The 27,065-nt window shown below is 33.0% G+C and overlaps 1 protein-coding gene across 2 annotated transcripts in view; it reads right to left on the reverse strand.

The window, feature by feature from the left end:
* The window catches only part of LOC145268233 (leucine--tRNA ligase, cytoplasmic-like), a 310,979-nt gene that overhangs the window by 248,026 nt on the left and 35,888 nt on the right, over positions 1-27,065 (reverse strand). Inside the window, exons 1-4 of one of the 2 annotated variants that reach the window (XM_080123555.1) lie at positions 18,539-18,692; positions 9,811-9,931; positions 6,026-6,113; positions 2,779-2,859 (exon numbers count right to left, since the gene is read on the reverse strand). In XM_080123555.1, coding sequence (XP_079979681.1) covers positions 2,779-2,859; positions 6,026-6,113; positions 9,811-9,929 — 288 coding nt within the window. In that variant the 5' untranslated portion in view covers positions 9,930-9,931; positions 18,539-18,692. Of the gene's footprint in view, positions 1-2,778; positions 2,860-6,025; positions 6,114-9,810; positions 9,932-18,538; positions 18,693-27,065 lie in introns of those variants that run through there. The other variant, XM_080123554.1, reaches the window with a different exon arrangement.

Raw genomic sequence — 27,065 nt, forward strand, 5'->3', positions numbered from 1 at the left:
GGAGAGTAAAAGATGGACCTTAGGTTCACTTTCAACAACCTTATAAGTCTTGCTGCCCTTATGTTGGCCTTTAGTCCTCACAATCCATGAGCAATGTTTCTGACAAAGGAGGAAGAATTGCTATCTTCCGAGTCAGAATCTATTCATATAACAGTGGAAAGTAGAAAGTGGATCTTGGGTTTTACTTTCAGCAGCTTCATAACTCTTGCTTCTCTTATTTTGTCTTTTAGTTCTCACATTCCATAAGCAAGGTTTCTGGAAAAGGGGGAAGAATTGCTGTTTTCTGGATTGGAATCTATCCATATAGCATTGATTAGTTTTTGATCTTGTTTTTTAGTTAAGCAATTTTTCATAAAAAAAAAAAAAAAAAAAAAATTACGGTACTTGTACAGTTTAATCAAGACATTAAAAAATGAACATATCAAAAAAAAAGTTATATTCTACATATCTGTTTTGGACTGAAGATCTCTGGAAAAAAATTCACTGTATTTGATCGAGTAGTTTTTTGTTCTTTTTTTTTTACAGCTGAAAAACATGTTTTTATGAGAGCGCGTTGAAGGTAGACATCTTGGAATCTTTTGAACATGGCACGGGGAGATAACTCAATTTAAAATGCCGACACTCCCTCCCCATCTTTAATACTAGCTTTTCTTCCTAAAAATCGAACCTTTTGCTTGGTATCATAACAAATTGTTTTTTCGCTGTAAAAAAGAAACTACTTGATGAAATTAAGTGAAAATGTTTTTCAGAGAACTTCGTTCCATAACGGATACATACAATATAACCTTTTTTCAATATTTTCATTTTTTTAATGTCTTGATTAAACTGTACAAGTACCAAAATTACATTTAAATTTCTGCATATTGTTTCAGTCAGGAAAACAGAGTAAATAGAGAATACCAAAGGCAAGCAGTCAGAGGATAGAAGTTATCAGAGTAGAACATCTCCCAGTATCTGTGGATTTCTCTGAAGAAGTGGAATTTTGCTGCTAGTCAGATGGGTTGAGGGTATTTCTGTTGAGGGGTTACAAGTGTAATAAGTTTATTGAGGCACATTCTGTGGAAGTACTTGTAAAACCAGCACAGGGATAATACTGTGGTGATGTGACACCTTGGTAGACAGTGTTAAGCGTATAAATTAGAATCTCTTTTTACATCATGTTCAACTGGGGGAGGTTTCCAGTTTATGTGCAAGACCAAATACGGTAACAATGAGGATCATTCGAAAAGTAAAGCCTCCTACTTTACTTTTTTCAACTCAAAAAGTTGAAAAGCTGCAAAGATGTGAGTAGCACCATTAAAACAAGAGACCCTTTTGTGCTCCAAAATTTATTTTTCTACATAGTCACCACCATTCTCAATTCACTTTTGACAGGAATTCAATGACACATCTCTGAAAGCAAGTTGTAATTCTCTCTGATCCATTCAGGCGGAATGAAAAATAGGAGGCATTACTTTTGGATCAACCTGTCATATCTTAACGATCTAAAGTTTTCGGTAGCATTTTAGTTTTTGACTTGGTTGTTGCTTATGTTTTTTTTTTAAATATTGTTGTTTTATCTGCCAAGCAACATATGTCTACCTGCATCAGTTGAAAACTATCAGCGTTCTTGCTGTTTGCCACCAGCTTCTGTAATAACAAACCTAATTTTTTTTTTTTTTCAAGCAGGGAATATTTCTTTTTGTTATACTAATCTACTTCATGAGGTCAATAATGATGAGCATAGTAGTGAGACTGTAACAGGACTATCAATCCGTCTTTTCTTATTTTAGAGCCACTATTAGCACAAAATTTGTTTTCTAACATATAAATTGAGGAGAGGTGGAGCATGCATACTTGTTTGGGTTCACACAATAAAGTTACTGCATAGATTTTTTTCAAGTCAGACCCAAAAATCAATCTATTTAACACAGTGATACACGATTCAAACCAACATCTTTTTGTTTTGTCCTTCAATGATGTTAGCGGGACATATTTTAATTTGGGACAGTTTCTTTCTGAAATACTTATTCCAGCCAAGAAAACATTCAGTGGATTTTTTTTTTTACTCACTGATTAGTCTTGAACATTAAAGGGAAAGGAGGCTTGCCTTTTTTCTGTTGTTCTCGGCCTTCGGGCCGGGATCAAAGTGTAGTATCTGTTCTGCAGATGTTGCACTTGAGATAGTTTGTACCAGTCAATGGAGGGAAGAAACCCTCTATACTGGGACAATTATTATTTTTGGTAACCAGAGTGCCCCCTTTTTTGCCTACTTTTAGGGGAGCTGGTATTTACCCCACATTAAAAACGGCCTTGTGCCTAATTTGCTTTGATGGGAAAGCAAATAAATACATTAAAGGGAGGCAACTTCTGTTCTTTATAATAAAAGGGAGACAACAGACATTTTCAACCAAAGTTTCCTGTTCTGCACACATTTTTCTATGCTATTCAGGTTTGATCTTTCTCCGAGATCAGTCTGTTTTTAAGACTCGCATTACATATCATTCTCATATCATTATTCTCCATGCAACACATGTCCTCAATCCTCATCGTCAGGTTTCACTTTAACACATCATCACATTGCATACACATACCTCAGACATCTCCCTTGTTAAATAAAATTCAAATAAATCTAATCATGTCAAATAAAGGTCTAAGGGCAACTGCTTGATAAAATAATTATTAAAAAAAAAAAAAAAAAAAAAAAAAAAAAAGGCACCTATGGAAATTATTAAAAAAATGTAATAAAAAAAAAAAAAAAAAAAAAAAAAAAAAGGAACGTATGGAAATTGTTCTTACCTTTATCGGCATTCCCGTGCAGTGCAAACCAAATGGAAAAAGACAGTGTTTTCCTTTCAATCTCCAGAATCCAACAGCAAACTAGTCAAAACAAAATTTAAAAAATTGGTAATAAATCTTTCCAAATATTTTAGATCAAGACTTACTTACAAAAAATAGTTCACCATATATACTAAGGAATAATTTTTGCAAGTTTTTACACAGTGATGAGTTTTCTAATTAACAGTCGAGTTTCATGACAACAGAACACCGTTACCTCCAAAATGTAATACCTGCAAGCTGAGAGGATGGTATTATATAGTGCATGAACCCTACCCAAAATGGAGAAGATAAATGCCTGGAATGATGATATCACGGCAATGGAACAAACATAACACCATGAATTGAGCATTAAATGAGTGCATTGATAGAAGTAATATTATATGTGTATAGGCGTGGCTCAGAGGCTAAGGAGAGTTGTATGTTTTGGTTTTGATTCTAGAATAGATTCTAGCTGATTATATATATATATATATATATATATATATATATATATATATATATATATATTCAGAATAATGAAATACAATAAATCTACTGGCGTGCAAATATATATATATATATATATATATATATAATTCAGAATAATGAAATATAATAAATCTACTGGCGTGCAAATATATATATATGTATATATATATTAGTTTTGATCTCATATATCAGGTTCATTATAATAATTGATAGAGAATTGTCTCTATGTCTATAATAATAGATAATCTGTATGAATTTTTTATATATATATATGTGTGTGTGTGCACTATATATATTATGCACAGATCATCGTATAATGATTCGATCACTGTTCTGACGTAAAAGAACATTTAAAATTAAAATGTTTAAATTCAACGCTATTTCTCATAGTTAATGGTAACTGGTTGGATACGGTCTTTTCTAATAGAGCCAGAGATGGCTTACGTTGCCAGGTTCAAATCTGTCAACTGGTGTTAATCATGACACCCTACACTGAAGATTCCTGAAAGGATGAAACACTAGTGTCTGTAGGTATTTAATTATTTAAAATAAATAATTATATTTACTATAATAATTAATCAAATAATTTGGTTGCTATAATAATCAAATTATATATATGCACACACTAATTGTTCCATGAGCTTTTCTTCAACATTACTTTTTTTTTTTTTACATAGGCGTCACCACTTATCAAGGCCGAGAGGCCACTCAAGGATAAGGGTTAAAGAGTGTAGAGTAGTCAAAAGGACAATATAGTAATCGATAGTAATGGAAGTTTGGTAAATTTATTAACTTAAGTGGAACAGCTCATCAGAAACTTGTTCACGGACTTGAAGGCAACCATATTATAGACAGCTGGAAAGCAGGAAAACGGAAGACAATTCCACAGGCGTGCACTTCTAAGAAAGAAGCTTTGTTCATGGAATCTACGTTTAGGTTTAGGCACAGATAAAGAGTGGGGAAAATTATTGATAATGTTTTCAGCTAGTCTAGTTTTTCTTCTGAAAGTTTGGCGAGGGGGGGGACCATAGATTGAAGCTCAGTCGAACACTTTCCATGAAAATAACGATAAAGCAGAGACAAACTCGCAACATCTCTTCTGTGAGATAGAGGTTACAGCGAAGAGAAAAGGACATCTCCCACCAGGCCACGAAGTCTATTTTGAACCCTATCAAGGCAGGACAAGTCTTTTCTAGCAGCTCCTACCCAGATGTGGCAACAGTATTCCATCCTTGGACGTATCTGGCTCTTATATAGATAGAGAATTGCATCAGCAGTGAGATATCTACTGGATCGATAGAAGGATCCGACCATTTTGCTGGCAGTCCTCAAAGCGGCTTTAGCTTTCATACATCTATTACGTTGGAAGCAGTGGAAAAAGTGATTTCTGTGTGCAATAGCAGCAGCACATTCTGGAGAAAACCATGGCTGGCTGTTAGGTTTTTGCTGGAACTTTTTTGAGGGTATACTTTTCTGTATATTTACTCTGAGAATAGCTTAATTTGTCAGCAACTAAAAATAGCTTCGTTATTTAATAACATTGGTCTGAATACATGTATTAGTAAATATATAGTTCCTCTATTTGCATATTTTTGCTAGTAATTTTTTTTTAAATCTTAGTAACTACATTGAATAAAAATAGATTAACTGCCATGAAATTAAAAAATCAAACTAAAAAAAAATTCTTAAGAGTAGAATTAATTGACTAATGTTCACTGGATTTTTAAAATTTTTAATTCTTTTTAAATTTAACCCCACGTTTTCAAATAACACATTTCTTTATGCTTCTGAATTTTTTTAGATAAGGACTGATAATTTATATATACTTGGTTTTTCGGACTACTGTTCTCATCTTGAGTGTTGTTTTCTGCAAGGACCAGTGGTGTAGTGGATAAAGTACTTGGTAAAATTCAGTTACGGTTCAATCCTCAGTGTCGGCAACACTCAAAATACAATTGCGAATTTTTTAGGATTTCTACCCGTTTATTGCTGATGGAATCTGTGCATGCTGCTTCCATGGATTAGAAAAATGGTTCCAGTCAAAATTGCAGATTCCCAGAGTTTGACAGAACAATTCCCATATTGACAAAAACATGAAAATAACTAAAGATGAGAACACTAGTTGGAATAATCGAAATGACAAGAATGCGTTTCTTTTTAATTACTCAATTTTTTATGAAGAAGTTTAAAAACATGAAATAAACTTTCAGGCAAAATAGAATGAATTAGTGGATAAGTATGTAACATACTAATTAAAATAATAACACTGTTAAGTGTTGAGACATTATGTTGAACAAAGATGGCGGCAGCAAATTAATTCGGTAAAGAATCAATGTAGTCCTGATCTTGAGTGTTAAGTAATTTCTAGTAACAAAGATGGCGGCGAAGAATCAATGCAATCCTGATCTTGAGTTGTTTCATGACAGAGGCAATGGCAAACTGATTGAATCCAAAATTCGACATTTTTTTATAATAACTTTTGAAGCTTCTGATTGGTTGATTATTATAACTAGTTATAAAAACGATCAAAATCATTGGAGTCAAACCCCCATTATGAGTCAAATACATTTTAACAAACGCAAACACATATTTAAAGGTATTTCAATCATGTACCTTAAACTGTATTACAAAGATCTTCACTTAGAAAGAATGCCTTTCTATACGAAAATGTTGAAGATGAGGTAATTGTGAATTATTCCAAATTCTAACAGTAATAGTTTTGTGGTTTTAAACTTACCTCACATTTTGACAATGAAAATGTGTGTCCTAGATGAAGTCTTCCATTCATATAAGGATATGGGAAGGTAACCATGTACTTGTCTTTGCTGAAGATAAACAAAAAATGAAAATTATACATTGGAAATCATTGGAATATCTTTACGCAGCACTTTGTATTGGAGTCAATAAACAGTTTTAGTAAAAAGAGAGTTAAATAAAAAATTGCTGAAGATTGAACTAGGATTGAATTTGGAAAACTTAGCTGATGAAAATTGTAAACACAAAATTGCATATGCAGACATATTCACAATGTCTTGGCCATTGTATTCTGTAACCTTTTTTAAGCAATTGTTAAAAGTGAGCAAACAAATTAAAATATTGAAAAGAAATTCCAAGCGAATTCAATCTTGATATCATTCAATCCTCGGTATTCAGAGAAACTGAAGAGAATGGTAATGCAAGGGTGAAGAAACTAAAGAAAAATAAATTAACCAAAAAAAAAAAAAAAAAAACATGATTTTCTAGGCACAACTATGATTGACAGGGGATGAAGCTGCAGGTTAGTTAATAAAGTAAATTTAATTGGTTTAATCATGTGAAAGATTTGAAATTTGATTCTAGTTTCAGCAGACATCTTATGCGAGAGGCTTATAGATAAAATCATAGTAGATAGAAGCCTTTAAAACCCCAGTAGTCTCTATTCTCTAAAGATGGTTAGAAACAATTCTTAAGGAAATGGATTACGGATGTAGGTGGTCGATCAGCGAAAGTTGGAAGAATTTAATAATGACTGCTTCCACCAATACTCCAAGATAAAAATCACTGCGATCTGCCATGTTGCAGCAATGTTTTATGATTTAGACATGCAGATCGTCACCCAAAGAGAGAATTAATTTATGACATAAATCTTCCCTGTCTCTAGCACAAACATGTTGTTGCACAGCTAAGGACCTCGATAACAAACATCAACGATGACTTGGCTGAGCTCTACAAATTTAATCAATGTCGTTTGAATATGCTTCCTAGATAACAGAAATAGGAATGTCAACTTTTGCATTTGGACATCTAAAAGAAAAGATATAGAGCAGGAAAACATATGAACTTGCCTTTGAATTTAAGACTTTATAAAGCATTGATAGTTTCTATTGCAGTATATGCAAGTGAAAGATAGACTATAATGACAAAGCATAAGAGGAAGCTCAATGTATTTGAAATGAAATTGTTTAGGAAATATACTTAGTGTAATTTTATGAGATAGATGAAAAAAAATTCAACTATCAGAAAAATCTATCAACAAAGTTACTAAAAAAAACAAAAAAAAAACAAGCTGAGCATGCAGGGTCTCCCTCTCTAAGTGAAAAATTTACTTTCAATATGACTAATGTTTATACAAAATTTCAAACGAATCCAAGGTGTGGTTATTAAGAAAAGTGCAAACAAACAAACAGATGAACAAGAATGAATTACTAGGTCCAATCACTCCTGTATCGGAGAGGCCAAAAAGATTGCTGTGGTCCAGGCTACCAGACTTCAGTTATGTAAAAAAAAAAAAAAATCATATAAAGATTTTATTGAAGAAAGATCAAGAGATAACTACAAAAGAGATGGGTCAACCAGATAAGGGTAAACCACTCTTGATAGCTAAAAGACTGACCTAAGGTAGTGATAAGGGATAGAATTTTGTTCAAAAGCATGTGGTGAAGCTTTCTAAAATATAAACATAAATCAACTTATATATGAGTATTCTTCATTGGTGAATCAAAAGATCGAGATAAAAATTTGAAGAAGGTTACAGACAAGAAAAGAAAAGCACTTCAAGAATGTCAGAGAAACCATGACAAGATCAAAATCAGCATCCAACATGAATAAAATAGTCTGAAACATGTACGCAAGAATGCATCTCATAAACATTGTCACATGGATTTTTATAACTTAAATGTTTAATGAATAATAAATATTTTTATAACTTAAATGTTTAATGAATAATAAATATTTTTATAACTTAAATGTTTAATGAATAATAAATATTTTTATAACTTAAATGTTTAATGAATAATAAATATTTTTATAACTTAAATGTTTAATGAATAATAAATATTTTTATAACTTAAATGTTTAATGAATAATAAATATTTTTATAACTTAAATGTTTAATGAATAATAAATACTTAATAAATAATGGCTTAAAAAGTTTAAATAAACTCTTAAATAATAATGATAGCTTAAATACAATTTAAAATAAATGCTTAAATGCTAAATGTTTAAATAATTTAAAATAATGCTCAATAAATTAAAAATGCTTCAATAATTTTAAAATACGTAATAATCTTTTTCAGCATTGATCTCACTAAAGAGGATTCTACACAGGACTTTTTCCATCAAGACATTTAATTGTGACAGTTATACTCTGTTGCACCTCTTGTTGCCAAAAAGAAAAATGGCCGCCGCGTTCTTAGAATGTGTCAAACAAGTCTTGTAAGTAATGTTTATGACTATGATTTCATGCAGACTGAAGAAATAGTATTCCAACTTGCCATGAGGCTGGCTGCCAATTTCAAAATGATTCAATGGATTATTAAGCCTCAATTAATAGCCAATTCATGGAGGTGTGAAATCTGTAATTGTACCATGTGCATTGAACAATTATTCGTAATCAGTTGATGGTGGGAGATAGAAATGTCTAAAACATGGATTTCGTCATCCAATATGAAAAAGTATTTTTTTTGAGTGAACCAAACTTTGCTTACAAACAATTATTTTTATAATTTATACATGGAGTAAATATTTCTTTCAGTTTTTACATAAAAATCAAACTAAGCGGCCATTTTCTTTCTAGGCCATTGTGTGTACACATTACCCTGTAGTAGACAATCTTCTATCGCAGGAGATAATGACATGTGCCCTGGTGTTTCAGCAGTTTGTCTTTGGGCATCTTTGAGCATGGCTCTAGAGCCCTATTTCAGAATGTCAGTTTTTGCCATATAGGCACAGGAAGGAGAATGGTGTGCTGGGGTCTGCATCCTTTTAGCCCTGTTTTCTGCATCGTCTCCTGTCCGCAATATCAGGTTTCTATTGCCCTCTTCTCTCTCCACTCCCTACCATACAGCACCACACCAGATGCCACGGTCGTTTGCCAGATGCTCATAGCTGCCTGTGTCAATGCTGATCAGTTTCAGGTCACGTTTGCATACAATACCCAGTATTGGCTCCTGGAGGCTTTTCTGTACTTTTCATTCACCCTAAGTACATACTCATATGCATATATATATGTTATGTTTAATACCAATGAAATTTCTATATAAAGTTTTGTGGGTTCTTGTCCAGAATTCCCTCAATATAAAAAACAAAACTAAAGAAAAATCTGTATGATCTATATATCTTTCACAAAATTTATCAAGTAGTTATATTTTTATAAAGAAAATCATTTTTAAACAATTAATGAGAATTTATCGACATTACAACATAAATCTAGCAAGTATGAATTATTGTTAAGTTATTTCTTTATTTTTTTTTGTTTTCAAAATGGCAACTAAGACAACTGCAGTTCCGTTACTAATAAAATTTGATTCTCTTATTTAAAAATAAAACTACTTGAATCAATTTACGTGATTTTTGGAATATATTTTCATTTCATCACAAGTACGTACGTCATACAGATTTTTCTTTATTTTTGATTTTTAATAACGAGAATTCTGGATAAGTGTTTTGTGTTTATAGATTTGTATACAAACAAGAAAAACAATTTTAACTGTTAAAAAAAAAAAATAAAAAAAAAAATATTCTAGAAATACAAAAAAGTCTTACTTTGAGACATTTGTATCTGGAGCATCAACTTCAAAGACCTTTTCTTTCTCCCAACGAGCTTGTTGAACTTCTTGAATTTCAAGAAGTTCTGTCAATTTCTTTGTCCCTTTCCGTTCCATATCTATGAAAAAAAAAAAACATGAGAAAATCAATTAAGAACACTTTTAAAACCATTCATTCATTTGGTTAGAATGTAAAGATGAATGCCTACCAAAAAATAATAAAACTCACGTTTTTCTTATTTAAATATTAAATTGCCTACCAAAAAATGCCTATTAAAATGTAAAATAATTATCCCTCCATTTTGTAAAGTTTTGTAAAAAAAAAAAAAAAAAAAAAAAAAAAAAAAAAACACTCTTAATTCCATAGATTAAAAGAAAAATATTGCTGGTGAAAAACTAGGCAACTTGTTTCTTAGATTTGTCCACGGAATACTATATGTGTGTACGATGAATAAGGCCAACTGGAGTCAATCAAAAGTTGATTCTCTTGTTCTTACTTCTGTTGGGTTTCTTAAGCTCTAATTAATCCAAAAGAAATAACAAATACAGTTCCACAACAGACCATTTAATTTTTTCAGTCGACCTCTGTTGAAATGTCAAGCATTCTGGGTCCTAATACTGCCCGACTCATACGACATATTAGACAGTTGATAGCCACTCACAGGAATAAACCTCAAAGGACTACTTGGATGTTCCAGTGAATCTCTTTAGCTATTATCAGAGGCAATGCCAAGTTCATTTATGGCATCGCCTTGCAACATTTAAGTCTTGATGAAGAAAATAAAGCTAAAAATTTATTCCGGTTCCTGGTAAAAAAACTCTGTGAATCAAGTGAAGATTTCTTTTTGAAAAGAAGGTATACTTCAAAAATTAAAAATAATGATAATAAACTATACCAACATACAATCCTGATCTGATACACTATGTTGGTTATTAAACATTTGTTCTTTTTGTACTTCAAAATGTTAGAGGTTTCTTCTTATGGATAAATATCTTTATTCTTGTTTGGTTTTGAAATATCAATTCATTTCTTTTTCTAAAAAAGATAAAATAAAAAAAAAATTTAAAAAAAGCAAAGATGCTTTAAAGGAATTTGTGAAAACAAGGGGAGATAACTTTGGTCTTATATCTTGATTAGAAAGGCATGTGGAAATTCCAGTTAATTACATTTTAAAAGAGGATGGGAACATTGATTTGGAATGCTACTTGTGACCTCACCTTTTTTGTCCTGTTCGAAGGAGGTATATAAAATATATAGATTATCTCCCTTGATTAAATAACCAGTGGAAGACACAAGTTCTGGAAAAGCACACTAGGAGGAAGCAGTCCACATAAAAAAGGGGTTGCCAGAACTAATGCACAAATAAATGCACTATACAGAATTTAAAACTTTGACAAATATTTGTTCATTCCATTTCACTTTGACACAAAAATCACTAAAGCTATTTTCTTTAAACAACAGTGTTACTATTGTTCACCGTTTCTACCAACTAGTTAATGTGTGTATAAGCCATTTTATTGTGCTTTTTCATTTGTTTGTCTATTGCTTTAACAACTAATCATGTGCTTGTAAAATTCTTCATGTAAGGCTCATTCTAAACACAAAGAAATTTGGTGTTTGTGTGGAATGCGATTTGAAAAGATTAAGTTTATGTAAAAGTACTATTACGTACTTATGTGTCATGTCGAAATTAGTAAAAAAGATTTTAAATCATTAAAAATGATTGAGATCAAGATCTGCTGGAACTATTTTTTTACAAAAAAAAAAAAAAAAAAAAAAAAGTTAATATATTAAGCAGTCTGCCATTTTCTATTTTGAAATGGTGGATTACAATTTTTTTGGCACAATCATACAATGAAGTTACCTCCCCTGGCTGCTAAAAAGTCTTTAACATTAAGAAATATACCAAAACTATAATTGGTGCTTCCACTCTATTAGGACGAAATTTCAGAAATCATAAAACTGAATTTCACATGAAAACAATGGTATCTACATATTCCTCGCATTTTTAATATGATTATATCCAAAAATTACGAAAATTGATAAGGTAGAAAACTATTTATTAAAGAAATTTAAAATAGAATTTGATGAAAACGATCATAAGACACATAAGAAAGGGGAGGAAGAAACTTTTTCATTTCTTTTTTTGAGGGAGGGGGGGATTTTTCTTATTATTGTTAACTATTTTTATAATAATTATATATTTTTCTTTCCTTCATGGACTAGGTCATTGCACAGCAACAGTTTTGTGTACATTTTTTATTGATTACTGTCCTTTTGGGGGGGAGGGAGTAGCACTACTTTTTTTACCGTTATGCACATCTTTAAACGTTAACATGCTTTGCTAAATTTTATTTGTTGCGTATTTATTTTTTTCACCCTTTTTGGCTTTATTGGCTATTAAGAAAAATCACTATAAATAAATTATAACAAGAATGTTTTTTTAAAAGTTGAGCAACTAAATAATTTTTTTAAATATGGCATCTTTTATTAGCTGCCCACATCATATATATATATATATATATGTGTTTTATTTTTTTTATTACTGTTTTATCTGTTTGGTTACATATGTTTCAGATGTTGGACCATGTTTACGATCTAGCAGCCTTGTCAGACCTTACAGAAGTGGTTGTTAGTATTAGGAAGAAGTCGTCCAACATCTGAAACATATGTAACCAAACAGATAAAACAGTAATAAAAAAATAAAACACATATTTGCTCTGCAATAGTATTGAGCACTCTCTTCAGGTTTTTACTAATTACCGGTTTTACCATATATATATATATATATATATATATATATATATATATATACACACACACACACACAAAGTGACCTTGTCTGTGCATGCAGAACAGTTTCTACCAAATTATGTCAATTTTTGGTCTACAGACTTAAAACTTGAGACAAGGGGTATGCAATAAGTAATGCCCCTGACCCACTTCCAGTTGTCTGATCTAGCTGAAATTTTGCATGTGCAATGATTTATATCTCTACGGGTTATGTGGTAAATTACAGCTCTGAACTAATTGTGGTTTCTGTTTTACAGGTGTTTGAACTGAGTCAGGTGTGAAATGGAGCCTGTTGAATGTCGAGCAGTGATCCGGTTTTTGTATTTGAAAGGATGCACACAACAGGAGATTTTTGATGAAATGAAGGAAACTTATGGTGATAATGCCCCATCATATGACCTTGTAAAACGCTGGCATCGTGAATTCAAACATGGCCGGAAGTCTGTGGAAAAAGCTCCTAGACCTGGTTGCCGCCGCTTCTGCCATTGATGAGGCATCTGTCCGTCAAGTTGAGGCTGCCATTTTGGAAGATTGGCGCATTACTATTCGCCAAATAGCCCAAAATGTCAAGATTAGTACAGGGTCTGTGGAAACTATCATTCATGACCATTTGTATATGTATAAGGTGTCTGCCAGACAGATTCCCAGGTTGCTCACACCATTCCAGAAGCGAGAACGTGTCGAGTGCTCGAGGATGAATTTGGAGATGTGCCAAGAAGATGAGTCAAAGTTTTTCAAAAGACTGATTACACAGGATGAAACCTGAGTCTATCACTATGATCCAGAGACCAAAGCCCAGTCAATGCAGTGGAAGCACTTGGACTCACCACTTCCAAAGAAGGCAAGGGTGCAGCCCTCTGCTGGCAAGGTCATGCTCACAGTCTTCTGGGACCAGGACGGAGTAGTGATGACAGATTTCCTGGCAAAGGGTACAACAATTACAGGAGCCTATTATGCTTCACTTTTGAGGAAATTAAGGGAAGCTATCAAAACAAGAGGCGGGGCAAGATCAGCAAAGGTACCCTCTTCCTGCAGGACAACGCTCCGGTCCACAACTCGCATGTCGCCAGATCAGAAGCACAGGCATGTGGTTATGAAATGCTCCCCCATCCTCAATACTCTACTGACCTTGCACCCTCTGACTTTCACCTCTTCTCAGCCATGAAGTTGTTTTTGAAAGGAAAGCATTTCCCAGATGATGCAGCCTTGATTTCTGAAGTCACTTCATGGTTGGAGGACCAACCTGGGGTGTTCTACAAAAACGGTCTCCAGAACTGCATCAAATGATGGGAGAAATGCATAACTCTGGTGGTTCCTATGTAGAGAAAAACTAATAACCGTGCCAAGTTTCGTTGCTCTACTGCTATGAGAAGTGAGTCAGGGGCATTACTTATTGCACGCCCCTCGTATATAGAGCATCTGAACCTGTGGAATAAATTTAATTTGGTTTTTATCCAGTAAAAATAGCCGGTAAGAGTTCAAAATTGAAAAAATTTGGAACTTGGCAGACCTAAGTTGACTAAAGGTATTATTTTCATGCATGACCTTTATAACATTATTTTTTTTAGTTTTTATATGCGTATGGATTTAGCTCAGATGGTAATGAATAACACTGGAGTGATAAATGTTTTTGTTTCAATTTTAGCTGATAGAACCAAAGTCATATTTTTTTTTTTTTAACTTTTGAAGTCACTGCTATATATCAAGTATAATATAAGTCACTAGAGAATTGGCTCAATGATAAATTCGAAATCTGCATGAATCAAAATATCATATTTAGCCATATTTTATAACTAGGCAATGCTGGGCAGTCATCTAGTATATAAATAAAAATGGTAAAAGTTTTACACATTGCCTTCATGCTGCCAACAAAAAAGACAAAGGGGAATTAGACATCAACAAAAAAAAAATAGATCAGTGGTTCACTTTACTTTAAAACCTGTAATGATTCTTTTATATTTCCAAAATGGCCACTATGTTAGGAATAAAGAAAGTGGTCAGACCTTCCATCCAGCCCTTCATGTTAAAGAACCAAGTGATCAATAAGGTGTTCTGGTCAGGAAGTTGGTGATCATTTTACATAATATTTATAGAGTAGTCTAATTTTTATTTTATACTCATGTCTTTTTTGAGAGTTGACATGTAATTCCTTCTGATGTAGAATTCAGAAAACATTCAGAAGAGACACAAAAATAAATGCCAGAATAAATTCTTTAAATATTCAAAGCAAACAAATTTTCTTCAATTTCAAATAGCGAAACAGCGAACCTGACCGAGAACCACCTCCCTTAAGAACAGCTTTCAGAATAAACACCCCCAACCTTCCCATGTTAAGGGCTTTCAAAATCACCCCCAACCTCCCTATGTTAAGAATGGCTTTCAGGTTTTTGCAATTTTTTCAGTAGATCATTATTAATTGGATACTAATATATAGGGAGAGGGGTCTTGTTCGGTTCGCCCATGAAACAAATCTTTGATTGTGATTGGCTGACATTAAACACTGTTCCCTCCACTAACAATGTCCAAGTGGTTGCCAGTTAGGGGCTAGATTAGGTTAAGCGATCATGAGGAATTTTTTCAAAAATAATTGATTGGAATATTTTTAAAACATAAATAAATAAAATAATGATGATTAAAATACATGGAATAGGAATTTTTAAAAAAATCAGCTTTAAAAGAATTTAAAATATCTGGTACAAATGAGTGTTCTTAGCATAATGGACAGAGTGTTTGGTATTACTCAGGGAGACCAGGGTTCAATCCTAGGTCGAGTCATACAAAAAAATTTTTAAATGCCACCTTGCTGAAGGTAAGTGGAGTAGTCCTAGTAAAGGTGTGGTCCTCTCCCTACATATTGATGTAATAAAAAGGAAGCCTCATATGCACTCGATCATTATTGACCAGTTCACTTCTAAAATAGTTAAGAAAAAAAAATTTTTTTTTAAATTATATATCTGAGACGGTACAAAATTGACTTTTTTTTTAGTCAGCTGGATAGCAGGCAACCGGAAGAGAGTTCCACAGGTGTGCAGTTCTAAGAAAGAAGCTTTGTTCATGGAATCTACATTTAGTTTAGGTACAGATAAAGAGTGGGAGAAATTATTGATAGTGGTTTCAGTTAGACAAGTGTTTTTCGTGAAAGTTTGGTGAGTGGGTACCATAGATTGATGCTCAGACGAACACTTGCTATGAAAATATTAAAGCAGAGATAAACTCGCAACATCTCTCCTGTAGAAAAGAGGTTGCAGGGAAGAGAAAAGGACATCTCCCACTAAACTACAAAGTCTATTTTAAACTATCAAGGCAGGATAAGCTGCTTTTGGCAGCTCCTGCCCAGATGTGGCAACAGTAGTCCATCCTTGGACATACCTGACTATTATATAGGTAGGGAATTACATCAGCAGTGATATATCTACATGAGTGGTAGAAGGATCCCATCATTTTTCCAGTGATCTTGGCAGCAGATTTGATGTATATGTTCCATATCAGATCAGAGGTAAAGGTTAGATCCAGAAGCTTGTCAAAACATGGAGCCTCTCCAAGATGAGAGCCTTTCATTTTAATTAAAACCAAATGAGGATCAGAGCATTAATGATGTAAAGATAAAAGCTTGTTTTTAGATGCATTAAAATTAACCAGCCACCTCTTTCCTCATTGCATCACGTGCTCAATATCAGAGGAGAGAGAATCAGAAGAGAGAACTTGGTCGTTTGCGGCCTTTGAAGTGTTGTCAGCATAAATGTTTACGAATGATCTTAGGATGTGATTTGGGGTATCATTGATGGAGATCAGGAAGAGAGTTACTTGGGTCCAGGATGGATCCCTGAGAGACTCCTGTATTATTACTGTGAGCTTCAGATTTTTACCCATCAACCACTATGCTTATGACTTAACATGATAAAAAGGAGACAATATTTCTATAGGAATTGAACCAAACTGTTTATTATTATTATTATTATGACTACGGTGCTTGTTAAGATAGAGTCAATAGATATTTTTTTTTTAATATATTATTTTAAGCAAAAATAATATTACTTAATTATCATGTTGAAAATAGCAATGCACTCAAAAATTACGAAAATTCATCAAGTTTATAGTTAAGATTAGGTAAAATTGTATTTTTCTTATATGTTATAAAGTAGACGGTGAAGAATTCCCACGGGACATAACTCGAAACGCATATTTTAGATTAAGCTTTAATGGCGTGCAATATGTGTAGTTTATAGCAATAGACGTTTTTACTAAGTTGTTCTACTTTCATGAATTTTTGAATATTTTCGACATAACAAGTAAGTAATATTATTTTTGCTTAAAATGACATATTGTCTTTGCTTAAAACAATTTGTCAACAATCTTAACCATTATTATTGGCTCACAAGAGCTTTCACACAGGTCATCAGAGATCTCTCCTTGACAATAACCTGTGGTGTTCCCTGAGTGACAACAAGCCTACCCAGGTTTCCAGTACTCTCCATCTCTTTCAGTAAAATATGCAAATGAATTTGCGTTATTGCAACAGCCGTTTACCATTGATTTCTTGCTAGCAGCAGTCACTGGAATTTGAGTGGCAATAAGCCTCCCCCCCCCCCAAGTCCCAGTTTTCTTCGTGCTTGTCCAGCAGAGATCTGGTCAGTTCTCTCTCCTCGGTCTTTCCATCCTTTTTGACCCTTTTCGGCTATTTGGTACCACTCTTGGGGGGAGGGGGGCAATAGGAGAAGATGGGGGAGGCGTATTATTTTTATTTATTCTAACCTCAGTTTCAAGTTCAGTTCAAATTCTGTAGAAGCACCGAACAAATAATATAAACGAAATTGCTCCAGTTAATGAAATTCAATAGCACTGAAAAGTACATTTTAAGTTGACGTGTATGACATGACAGCTAAACATCCAAGTCATTAATTTTTTAAATAACAAAACAATAATATAGGTGCTTCTAAAAAATTTAAACTGAACCAAACCAATTTTTGCAAATTAAACTTACAAATTAATTTAGGATTATAAATAATAATGGAATTGGAGCAGAGTATAAATCCCTTAAAAAAAAAAATTTTTTTTAAAATCGCTGTTTGAACTTTTTATTATGCGCATAAAGAGAATTCGAAAATCCGGTACTTATGCAGAATGCAGACTGTGCTGAAATAACAACGTCATTATTTAGAAAGCCATTCTTAACATGTGGAAGGGTGGTTTTTGTAACTCATCGGTACTTTCACCTAACATAAAAAGATACCGTAAATGTTGACTTTAATCCGAAAATCCTATCTAAAAAAAAAAAGGTTTTTTAGTGGGGGAGGGGGGAGAAGCAAATCAAATTTTACGACTAGGCGAGTTATCGTGTTTTTGTCGGCCATGATTAAATCTGATGAAATAAAAGAAGGGGGACAACTGAAATCGACGTGTCGAGGTGAAAAATAAAAATTATGTTCAATACAGTTTAGTAACAAAATCGTTAAAGATCATAAATTTGATTTTCTTAGTTTTAAGTAAAACTACTTGATCGATTTACGTAATTTTTGGAATGTGACATCTTCATTTCTGTAACGAGTACGTACATTATACACAATTTTCTGTATTTTCTTTGCTTTTAATTGACGCCATGAGTGCCATTCTGAATAAGCACCTGCACAAGTATCATAAAACTTTTTTTTTCTTTTCACTAAAATTAATTATTAATTAAAATTATTTTTTTTTTTTTTCACAATAACAAATTGGTATAACAGAAAATCAGAATCGTTTTTGTTTTAATTTTATCAGATCAAAGCTGAAGTTGAAAAAACTCTGAAAATCACATATTGGACGAGCAAACTCTGAGAATTCTAATTATTACACGACGACAGATATAGAATAATTTCATCATCTTCGAATGAGAATATCAAAAACACAAACATCTAACGCCATTCCAATATTCAGTAACAGGCTAAAAAAATCTTACCTGTTTTAAATTAGAAATTTTATAATTTTTTTACAGCGTTTTTTGATGAGGATGAAACAAAAACTACACTTTGTTTTAAAATACGTTGGAAATATTAGTGAATACCCGGTGTAGACTGCTCGAGTTAGCGCACATGGGCAGGAACGATAATTCTGTTTGGCTTAGACAAGTTTACGCTCTTCCGGTGCCAGTCTAAAATAATGGGAGATAATCGAATTTAGAGTTACCTACCTTAAATAATATATATATATATATATATATATATATATATATATATATATATATATATATATATATATATATATATATATATATATATATATATATATATATATATATATATATATATATATATATATATATATATATATATATATATATATATATATATATATATATATATATATATATATATATATATATATATATATATATATATATATATATATATATATATATATATATATATATATATATATATATATATATATATATATATATATATATATATATATATATATATATATATATATATATATATATATATATATATATATATATATATATATATATATATATATATATAAATTCACACATTATTTCACAAAGACTTTTGGAATGTTCCTTCATGTGTATTATGTGTACGTATGTATATGCATATGTATGCATATGCGTATTTGTGTGCTATTATGTGTGTATGTTTGCATGTGTGTGCACACGCATATGTATGTTGGCATACATCTGTATGTATGCATGTGTTCATTTCCATGTGTGTGTGGGGATGGAGAGGGCTCCCGTGGCGCGTGGTGAGGGCAGCCCCTCTGGGAGAAGCGGATCTTTGATTTAAAAAAAAAAACAACAAAGCAGGAGACCAGTACCCGCATTAAGCTGGTCTGCAGTTTGACTTGTTGCTGGCTATCTTGTTCTTGCTTGTTGCTGGATGTCAACATTTTGAACCGAGAGAGAGATTTAGCTGTCGTACAAAGCTAAAACTCTGTAACATCATCTTTGTATAGATAATCCCTTAGGCATTTGTCTATTAAAAAAAAAAAAAGTCCTGTGGCAATAAAAAAGCTGTGATGTGTGTACGCCTGAAATGCTGGATGCATGTAACAATTAATCTGCCATCATTATATGTATCTATGTATTTATATGTGTATGTATATTTATATGTGTATGTATGTTTATATGTGTATGTATATTTATATATGCATGTGTGTATGTATATTTATATATGTACATGTGTGTTTATATGTATTTATATCTATGTGTATATGTATGTATGTGTGTCTGTGTGTATATATGTTTGTGTGTGTATGTATATACATTTATATATGTTTGTGTGCATGTATGTGTGTATATGCATATATGTGTATGTGTATGTATGCAAGTGTGTATGTATATGTATGTGTATATGTGCATGCATGTGTGTATGTGTATGAAGTCATATATATGTATGTGTATGTATATGTAGGTAAGTGTATGTATATATATGTGCATATGTGTACGTATGTGTATGTGTAAGTATATGTATGTATGTATTTGCATATGTGTGTGTATATGTATGTATATGTTTATGCATGCATGTGGGTATGTATATGTATGTTTGTGTATTATGCATTGTGTATGTATATGGGTATATATGAGCATATGCTTATAGACATGTATGTATGTATGTATGTATGTATGTATGTATATATTTATATGTATGTATACCAATGACCGTCTTCTGTATGTTTGCATGTGTGTGTATGTATATGTATGTGTGCGTAATGTGTATTGTGTATATATGTATGTATATATGTGTGTGTGTGTGTGATATGTATGTGTGCGTGCGTGTATATATATGTATGTATACCAATGACCGTCTTTAGTGTCATGTCTGCTTGAGCATGTGAATTCGCCGGTAGGACTATATGTCATTTTCGGGCTCATGAACTTTCAGTGTCTGAGGGAGTGGCACTCGTCTGACAAGACGTTGCAATCATCATCATATATATATATATATATATATATATATATATATATATATATATAAAACAGTGTGTGTGTGTTTATTTTATTTATTTTTTTTTTTAGATATTTGAAAGGTAAGATGACCCATGTAAATTATGCCTCCATGAAAAATTTGCTATCCTGTACTTTAAAGAACCCCAAAATCTATTAAACTGTAGACGAGAAATAGCAAACAATTGTGTTCACAAAATAAAACTTACTCTAGGATAGCGATACAAAATAGCTTTAAAACTAACAAAAACAATAGAAAACAAACAAATAAATAAATTAAATAAACATGAATATACATAAACGAACACACATATATATATCTATATATATATATATATATATATATATATATATATATATGTATGTGTACATGTATGTGTATACACATATGTATATTTATATATAAAAAAAAAAGAGCAGAAATGAGGAAAATCGTCTGCCTCAAACCACTAACCTAGTTCTAAAACAGATCCTTTGTTCGATAAAATGCATGCCCATTGGCTGATAGGAAGGGGCGCAGTGGATACTAGAAAGCTGATTGGCTAACTAAAATCCTCAACATATATAAAAACGAGAAACAACCACAGAATTCACGCATAAGCCTGACGAATCCTATAGTGGATGAAACGCCGAATATTCAGTGTAGCTTAATCGCCATATATATTTTATAAATTACTAACTGGCTCTACCTACGTATTGAGCACTTTTGAAGTAAATACTTAAAGTTTACGCATAAATCTATACTTTCGTATATTAATTTTATGTGAGTAAATGAAGTAGTTATATATATATATATATATATATATATATATATATATATATATATATAGTAATATGTGGGAGAGTGGAGAACTACCCCAAGATTTTCGTGATGCTACTATTGTTCACGAACGCAAGGGAAATCATTAGTCATGTGAACAACCACCGCGGGATATCCCTTCTCTCCATCGCCGAGAAGATCCTGGCCCGCGTCCTTCTCAACCGCCTGCTGGATGGTCGTCTTCCCGAGAGCCAGTGTGGCTTTCAAGCGGGCCGCGGGATGACTGATATGATCTGTGCTGCACACCAATTGCAGGAGAAGTGTGTCGAGCAGCACCGGGGCCTCTACACCATGTTTATATATATAAAACAGTGTGTGTGTGTGTGTGTGTGTGTGTGTGTGTGTGTGTGTGTGTGTGTGTGTATGTGTGTGTGTGTGTGTGTGTGTGTGTGCGCGCGTGTGTGTGCGCGTGTGTGTGCGTGCGCGTGTGTGTGTGTGTGTGTGTGTGTGTGTGTGTGTGTGTGTGTGTGTGTGTTTTTTTTATTTTCTTTTTAGATATTTGAAAGGTTAGAGTATCTACATAAAACATAAAAGTGCATATTTACCGGAGAATACAATAGAGGTGTTCCCAAATCTCTTAAGTGCACTATTAATCAAAAATGTCAGTACTTATGCAGAATATGGACTATGCTATTTTTTCGATAGGATTTTCCAGTTTAATTCAATTTTTACAGTATCTTTGGTTTATTAAATTGTCAGGTGAAAGGATATATAGTTTTTTTTTTTTGTTTTTTTAAGCCCCACCCACCCTCCACATGTTAAGAATGGGTTTCTAAATAATAATTATATCAGCACAATCAGTATTCTGCATAAATATTGACATGTCATTTAACCATATATATTTATAATTCCTTTCGGTTTTATTGCTTTCTGACTACAATATGGTCATCTTCAAGTCTAACATTAACAAGTTCTTGATGAGCCTTTTTCTTAAGTAATCCAATTTACCAAATTTCCACAACTAACGGTTACCACGATATTTTCCTATTGACTACTGTACACTCATAAAACATTATCCTCGAGTAACCTCCGGGCCTTGATAAGTGGTTACTCCTTTGTAAAATAAAAAAAAGAAAAAAATTATATATATATATTAGAGAGAGAGAAAGAAAGAGAGGGAGAGGGTGTTGGGTCCATAAAGGATAGAGTAATTTTTGTAGGAAACCATAAATATGAGAGCTGAACACGTAAGCCAGAATAAAAACTAAGAGAATAAAAACAACAAAAAAGTCACTCAGTGTGTCTCATTATAAATTTATTTCAACTCTACAGGTAGTAGGTAATTTCCAGATGAGTAAGCTTAGCTGTAGGCTCTAGGTTAACTGAAGAATGATAAGCATGTTTTTTTCATTTAAACTACAGCTCTATAACCAGTCCACTCATATTGAGATTCTCTACTTTTTTTTTTTAGAAAGGAGTCCTCACTTATCAAGACCAGAGACCACTCGAGGATAAGGGTTAATAAGTGTACAATGGTCAATGGGACAATGTTGCTGTAATTGTCAGTGGAAATTTGGTAAATTGGATTACTTAATATTACTATATATATATATATATATATATATATATATATATATATATATATATATATATATATATAAAATATATATGGCGATTAAGCTACACTGAATATTCGGCGTTTCATCCACTATAGGATTCGTCAGGCTTATGCGTGAATTCTGTGGTTGTTTCTCGTTTTTATATATGTTGAGGATTTTAGTTAGCCAATCAGCTTTCTAGTATCCACCGCGCCCCTTCCTATCAGCCAATGGGCATGCATTTTATCGAACAAAGGATCTGTTTTAGAACTAGGTTAGTGGTTTGAGGGAGACGATTTTCCTCATTTCTGCTCTTTTTTTTTTTATATATATAAATATACATATGTGTATACACATACATGCACACATACATACATATATATATATATATATATATAGATAGATATATATATGTGTGTTCGTTTATGTATATTCATATTTATTTCATTTATTTATTTGTTTGTTTTCTATTGTTTTTGTTAGTTTTAAAGCTATTTTGTATCGCTATCTTAGAGTAAGTTTTATTTTGTGAACACAATTGTTTGCTATATCTCGTCTACAGTTTAATAGATTTTGGGGTTCTTTAAAGTACAGGATAGCAAATTTTTCATGGAGGCATAATTTACATGGGTCATCTAAATGTCTGCACGTGGTAGCTTATCTTATTATTCTCCATTCGACTACCGGCGAATGTCCACTTTCTTTGAGTTCCCAGTATTCATTCGCTAGTGTTGTTTTTATACAGTGTTTTTTTATTTTTGAATGTACTTTTGTGGTCATAGTATCGGGTTTTGAAATCTAAGGAAGTCATGCCTACGTAATATTTCTTGTTATGCGGGTTTTCTTTTGCAAATATTGTTGCTTGATAAACTACGCTTTTTGTTAGACATTTATTTTAAACTGGGCAAAGTGTGCGGTGTCTACAGTTGCATTTATCTTGTTCGTTATTATTATTTTTATTTATGGTATGGTTGTTCTTGTCCGGGGTTGGTTTGCTATTATTATTATTATTATTATTATTATTATTATTATTATTATTATTTCTGTTAGTTTTATTTTTGTCATGGTGTCTACTTTTTTTATTGTTTATTTTGTTGTTGTTTACATTGTTTTATTTAGTATTTTGTTATTATGTGCTTTAATTATCATCTCTAAATTTTCGCAACAACTATAAGATAACTTCAAGGTATTTTTATTGAAAATTTTGTGTAAGGGGTTGGTTGCGGGAAAGTGTATTTCAATAAGGTCTAGAAATTTCTTATCAAGTTCTGTTTTTAACATTTGATTGTATGGGACCGTATACCAAATTATAGTTCTTTTTCTTCTATTTTTGATTTTATTATAGTTGTTGGTGTTTTGCTGCTTATATTTGATATCGATATTTTTGTATCCACTATTTTTTAGGGCTGTTTCGTAGATATTGGTTGACCTAAGAAAACAAATAAATAAATTAAATAAATATGAATATACATAAACGACCACACACACACACACACATATATATATATATATATATATATATATATATATATATATGTATGTATGTATGTGTGCATGTATGTGTGTACACATATGTATATTTATATATAAAAAAAAAAGAGCAGAAATGAGGAAAATCGTCTGCCTCAAACCACTAACCTAGTTCTAAAACAGATCTTTTGTTCGATAAAATGCATGCCCATTGGCTGATAGGAAGGGGCGCGGTGGATACTAGAAAGCTGATTGGCTAACTAAAATCCTCAACATATATAAAAACGAGAAACAACCACAGAATTCACGCATAAGCCTGACGAATCCTATAGTGGATGAAACGCCGAATATTCAGTGTAGCTTAATTGCCATATATATTTTATAAATTACTAACTGGCTCTACCTACGTATTGAGCACTTTTGAAGTCAATACTTAAAGTTTACGCATAAATCTATACTTTCGTATATTAATTTTATGTGAGTAAATGAAGTAGTTATATATATATATATATATATATATATATATATATATATATATATATATATATATATATATATATATATATAGTAATATGTGGGAGAGTGGAGAACTACCCCAAGATTTTCGTGATGCTACTATTGTTCATGAACGCAAGGGAAATCATTAGTCATGTGAACAACCACCGCGGGATATCCCTTCTCTCCATCGCCGAGAAGATCCTGGCCCGCGTCCTTCTCAACCGCCTGCTGGATGGTCGTCTTCCCGAGAGCCAGTGTGGCTTTCAAGCGGGCCGCGGGATGACTGATATGATCTGTGCTGCACACCAATTGCAGGAGAAGTGTGTCGAGCAGCACCGGGGCCTCTACACCATGTTCGTCGACCTGACCAAGGCCATCGACACTGTTTGCCGAAATGACCTCTGGCGGATCATGGAAAAATTTGGTTGACCAGACAGGTTTATCACCATTGTCAGGCAGTTCCACGAGGGCATGACCGCCTGTGTCCTGGATGACGGTGACCCCTCAGAGCCCTTCCCTGTGACCAACGGAGTCAAGCAGGACTGTGTCTTAGCCCCGACACTCTTCAGCATGTTTTTCTCTGCCATGCTCCAGGACGCTTTCAAAGACAGTCACTCTGGCATTGACATCAAGTACAGATGTGACGGGAAATTGTTTAACATCAGGCGAATGCAGGCAGTCACAAGAGTGAGGAAAACGATCATCAGAGACCTTCTATTTGCCAATGACTGCGTCCTTAACGCCCCAAATGAGATAGAGATGCAACATCAAATGGACGGATTCTCCACCAGTTGTGACAACTTTGGTCTCACCATCAGTACAAAGAAGACAGAAGTTATATACCAACCCGCCCCAGGAGATGCATACCATGAACACGGCATCACTGTCAAAGGGCAGAAGATCCATGCTGTGGAGCAATTCACCTACCTTGGCAGCACCCTCTCCCGCACCGCCAACATTGACATTGAGGTTAACCATAGGACCTCCACAGCGAGCAGTGCATTTGGAAGACTTAGAGACAATGTGTGGAAGAGGAGAGGCATTACACTCGCAACCAAACTGAAAGTATACCGAGCAGTCGTCCTGACAACCCTACTTTACGGCTGTGAAACTTGGACGCCTTATAAAAGACATGAAAAACAGCTGAATGGCTTTCACCTCAGATGCCTCCGTAATCTTCTCAACATCCGCTGGCAAGACAGAATTCCTGACACAGAAGTCTTGAAGCGCGCGGGGCTCCATACCATCACCACCATAATCCGCAAAACCCAGCTCCGGTGGGCAGGCCATGTCTATCGCATGCCTGACGGCCGAATCTCCAAACAAACTCAGCCAGGGAAAGCGGACTGCAGGAGGACAAAAGAAACAATATAAAGACTGCCTGAGAACCTCCCTCAAAGACTTTGACATCAGCCCCAATTTCTTACAACGTAATAGAAATGTATTTTACGTGCCTGTATCAAAATGTCTTCGATTAATATTGATAAGCAATAATTAAAAAATTTGATTAAAGAAAGAACAGACGAGTTATAAATTAACACCTTATACAATCTAACATCACAAGCGCATTTGAGAAGTTTTATTGCCACACAATCAGAAAGACCCAACATATAAAATCAATAGTATGTTCTTTGATATGACAGGAGCGTGTTCAAAACAAATGTTTCTGTTTAGAGCACGATTGAACCATGATACTTGACTTTTTCATTTTAAACGTTAATTCAAGCCATTATCGTTGCACAAGTAGAAAGGTCTGGCATATAAAATCAACAGTAAGTTCTTTGATATCAGAGGGACACGTTCGAAATGAATGTTTCTTTTTAGGGCACAACTGAAGCATAATACTTGACTTTTGTATTTTAAACTTTGATTCAAGCTGTTATATATAAAAATAATTTTATAAAATCAACAATAGGTTCTCTACACTGTAATGTAAACTACAATGTCACTGCAGGAAGGCATCTGAAACTTCCTCCCAGACCACCACGATGGGTCCACAACTAAAGTAGGTAAATAACGATTTCATCAAATTCAAAGACAATAAAATATGGGAGTCTGAAACATTCATTAATCTTCATTCAATCCCTGGCAATGTCGGGTCTCCCTGCTAGTATATATATATATATATATATATATATATATATATATATATATATATATATATATATATATATATATATATACTAGCAAAAGT

This window comes from Euprymna scolopes, chromosome 43 (assembly GCF_053919585.1).
Source record: "Euprymna scolopes isolate OS-2025 chromosome 43, ASM5391958v1, whole genome shotgun sequence".
Taxonomy (NCBI): Eukaryota; Metazoa; Mollusca; class Cephalopoda; order Sepiida; family Sepiolidae; genus Euprymna; species Euprymna scolopes.